This window comes from Limulus polyphemus, unplaced genomic scaffold (assembly GCF_000517525.1).
Source record: "Limulus polyphemus unplaced genomic scaffold, Limulus_polyphemus-2.1.2 Scaffold3368, whole genome shotgun sequence".
Lineage (NCBI taxonomy): Eukaryota > Metazoa > Arthropoda > Merostomata > Xiphosura > Limulidae > Limulus > Limulus polyphemus.
Genome location: NW_013668978.1, coordinates 123,775 through 124,792, shown reverse-complemented (window position 1 = coordinate 124,792; position 1,018 = coordinate 123,775). Strand labels below are relative to the sequence as shown.

At 25.5% G+C, this 1,018-nt stretch overlaps 1 protein-coding gene across 5 annotated transcripts in view; it reads right to left on the bottom strand.

Annotated features, from left to right (window-relative positions):
• Positions 1-537: 537 nt before the first annotated feature.
• LOC111088227 overlaps positions 538-1,018 on the bottom strand; it is a 51,194-nt gene continuing 50,713 nt past the window's right edge. For all 5 annotated transcript variants that reach the window (XM_022397685.1, XM_022397687.1, XM_022397684.1 and 2 more), the window contains exon 15: positions 538-615. In XM_022397685.1, the coding sequence (XP_022253393.1) occupies positions 587-615 (29 nt within the window). In that variant the 3' untranslated portion in view covers positions 538-586. The remainder of the gene's footprint in view (positions 616-1,018) is intronic.

Sequence of the window (1,018 nt, the reverse complement as noted above, 5' to 3'; positions counted from 1 at the left end):
ATATATATATATATATATATGAGGTGCAATAAGGCATCATGTATTAAAAATGAAGTTAAAATTTAATTGTGCAGTTGAAACAAATCGTGCAAGAAAAATGAAGCTTTAAAATAAGCATCTGAACAATTATAATAATCATTTTATATCAACAAAGATTTTAAATAAACGAGAATGAGTCAACCACACTATACTTGCCATATCCAGAACCAACTAGACCTTTTGCCTCAAACAGAACATACTAACCGTTGTATCTACATAATATTGAAATTATCCAAGATTAATTAATCAACATATTCCTACATAACAGCAGAAAACTATTCATCGTACACCTTGATATTTTTATATTTTAACAATCAAGTAAGGATACGACTTACAACCACTGTCTACGGAACAACGTCCTCAACTAACTTCCATCTAACCAATGTGGCTAATCAAATTCTTTGTGATCTGTAAATTATTATTTTCGATATTCTTTCATCAGAATGTTATAAAACCAAAACAATAAATATTTTTAAGATTAAAAGAAACAATCCCACTACCTGTTCTTGCTCATTCTACAAAATTCTTCTTGGATGATTGGAATTCATCAGATACATTTTCTTTGATGGATTTGTTCTTAAAAAAATGGAACAATAAAACATATACATTAAATTTTCTGATAAACATGTAAGAATGAGATATACACATTAAAAATTTTCATTTACCAAACATCTTAATATTTTTTTAAATGTAACAATAAAACAAGTATGAAACAATGATTTACCATCCATCTTAATTCTTTAAAAATGTAACAATAAAACAAGTATGAAACAATGATTTACCATCCATCTTAATTCTTTAAAAATGTAACAATAAAACAAATATGAAACAATGATTTATCAAACATCTTAATTCTTTAAAACTGTAACAATGAAACCAACGTGAAATAATCTGATTTAGCAAACATCTTAATTCTTTAAAACTGTAACAATGAAACAAACATGAAACAATTTAATTTATCAAACATCTCAATTCTTTA